The sequence below is a fragment of the Propithecus coquereli genome, unplaced genomic scaffold (genome assembly GCF_000956105.1).
Source record: "Propithecus coquereli isolate 6110/MARCELLA unplaced genomic scaffold, Pcoq_1.0 Scaffold6, whole genome shotgun sequence".
Taxonomy (NCBI): Eukaryota; Metazoa; Chordata; class Mammalia; order Primates; family Indriidae; genus Propithecus; species Propithecus coquereli.
The window spans coordinates 7,065,150-7,066,984 of NW_012151951.1; the positions used below are offsets into that span (position 1 = coordinate 7,065,150).

The 1,835-nt window shown below is 34.8% G+C and overlaps 1 protein-coding gene across 1 annotated transcript in view; it reads right to left on the reverse strand.

The window, feature by feature from the left end:
- CWF19L2 (CWF19-like 2, cell cycle control (S. pombe)) overlaps positions 1-1,835 on the reverse strand; it is a 146,702-nt gene that overhangs the window by 102,614 nt on the left and 42,253 nt on the right. Inside the window, exon 8 of the mRNA XM_012659123.1 lies at positions 544-655. Coding sequence (XP_012514577.1) covers positions 544-655 — 112 coding nt within the window. The remainder of the gene's footprint in view (positions 1-543; positions 656-1,835) is intronic.

Here is a 1,835-nt window from a genome sequence, read left to right on the forward strand (position 1 = left end):
CTGGCCTATACAAAGCATCTAACACAGTATCAAGCACAAACACATTTCCTTAAAATTTGAATAAATGACTGAACCATCTTTTTTTAAAGGCTCATTATTTTTAGGGTTCCCAGGTAAAGTGATTTAAGTAAGTAATAAGCACTCTTAATAATATGACTAAAAATGGGGAAAAAACAGTGACATCTTTATCTCCTTCAAATATGCTCAATAAGTTAGAAATGCAAGAATAAAGCAAATAGCTGGGATGAATGGCTGCTCAGGCAAAAAAAAAAAGAAAATAGTGAAGCAAAAAAGAAATTTAAAAGCACGCAGTTCCCTAAGGTCTTAAATTTCAGAAATGTGAGAGAGAAAGTAGATTACTTATTTAGAAGTGGGTAGATAGTACTGCTCCTAGAAATGTTCAAGAATTTCTTTAAGAAATCAATAAGCAGCAGTCATTTCCAGTGTGCTACATCCACACTGCTGAGGAACTTCTAAAAGTACTCACAAGAATTTCAGTAGTTAATCACTATTCTCCAAAAGAACAACATCTAATAGTCTTACCATATTCCCCATCATCTCTGCCTTGATAATCTTGGCTCCCAACTTGTTCTTCTCATCGACACTCAGGATGTGAATGGGCTCATCTTCTGGACTACTGGTGGACCAGGATAGACTAAGATAGATTAAGATCATATGAAATATAGGTACAATGCAAGCACCAATATTAAGATCCAAACATTATTTTAACTGACCTCAACAAAGCATTCAGCACCAATAGGAGATCATGATTCTAACACATAAAAATTAAACTCACTGTTATACTAACATAGCAACAGTTTAAGGTGGTGCTCTGTTACAATGTCATAATCACCTATGGCAATTATAGTAACTGATCAAAATCTCAGTAACAGTGAGATAAATAATATTTATCAACTATTCTTCATTATTTAATATTGCCATACTCATAATTCTAAAAAGGAAACAAATAATTCTATACATCTTGGGAAACTCTTCTCATTCAATGTGACAAGTTATTGATAATCTAAGAAACTATAATCAAGAAATGATATATTTAACTGCATTCAAAGAATAAAAACAATGATGATGTGCTCGTTTGCAAAGTCAGTCCAGAACATACCATATAGTCAAATAGCATGAACTAGTTTAAAATTGAGATCATGTGCCAAACCTATACTATGGAAGTCTCACACAAAAAGAGAGAAAACTCCAGCCAAGGTCAGATTCCCCCACTTCACTGCCTTAAGAAAGAATTCAAAGATACAGTGCAGAAAGAGTGAACCCGGGCAGAGCCTGAAGGATTCCTGAGCGAAGGCGACGTACTTTAGAGTTTACTGAACAAATATCAGAGAGGAAAGCTGATAGTGAGAAAATCTCAGAGAACTGCAGAGGGTTCTCCTTGAGTATTCAATAAGAAACTGCCCCATAGTCAGGGAAAGAACTACCCCAAAGGATTAGAGGTACGGTATTCAGCACTCCTGGGAACGGTGTCAAGTCCCACTAGCCAGACTAGGAAAGCTCATAATTCAGAAAGCATTGGGTAGAGTATCAAAGGTCTTGTTTCATTAGTGAGAAATAATAAGCCCTAGACTAAATGCTGCTCTGGTCCACCTAACATATGTTAAAATAGAAGTCAAAAGGATCAAATGGTTGCCAATTAACTTAACCCATGTTAAGAATGTCCCAGAAAAAAGCTCAAGAATATTTATAAAAATTCAAAAATATGTAGCACTTAACAAGGTAAAATTTGTAATACTTAGTATCCACTCAACAATAATCAGACAGGCAAATAAGCAGAAAAATATAATCCATAATTAGAAGAAAACACTATCAGT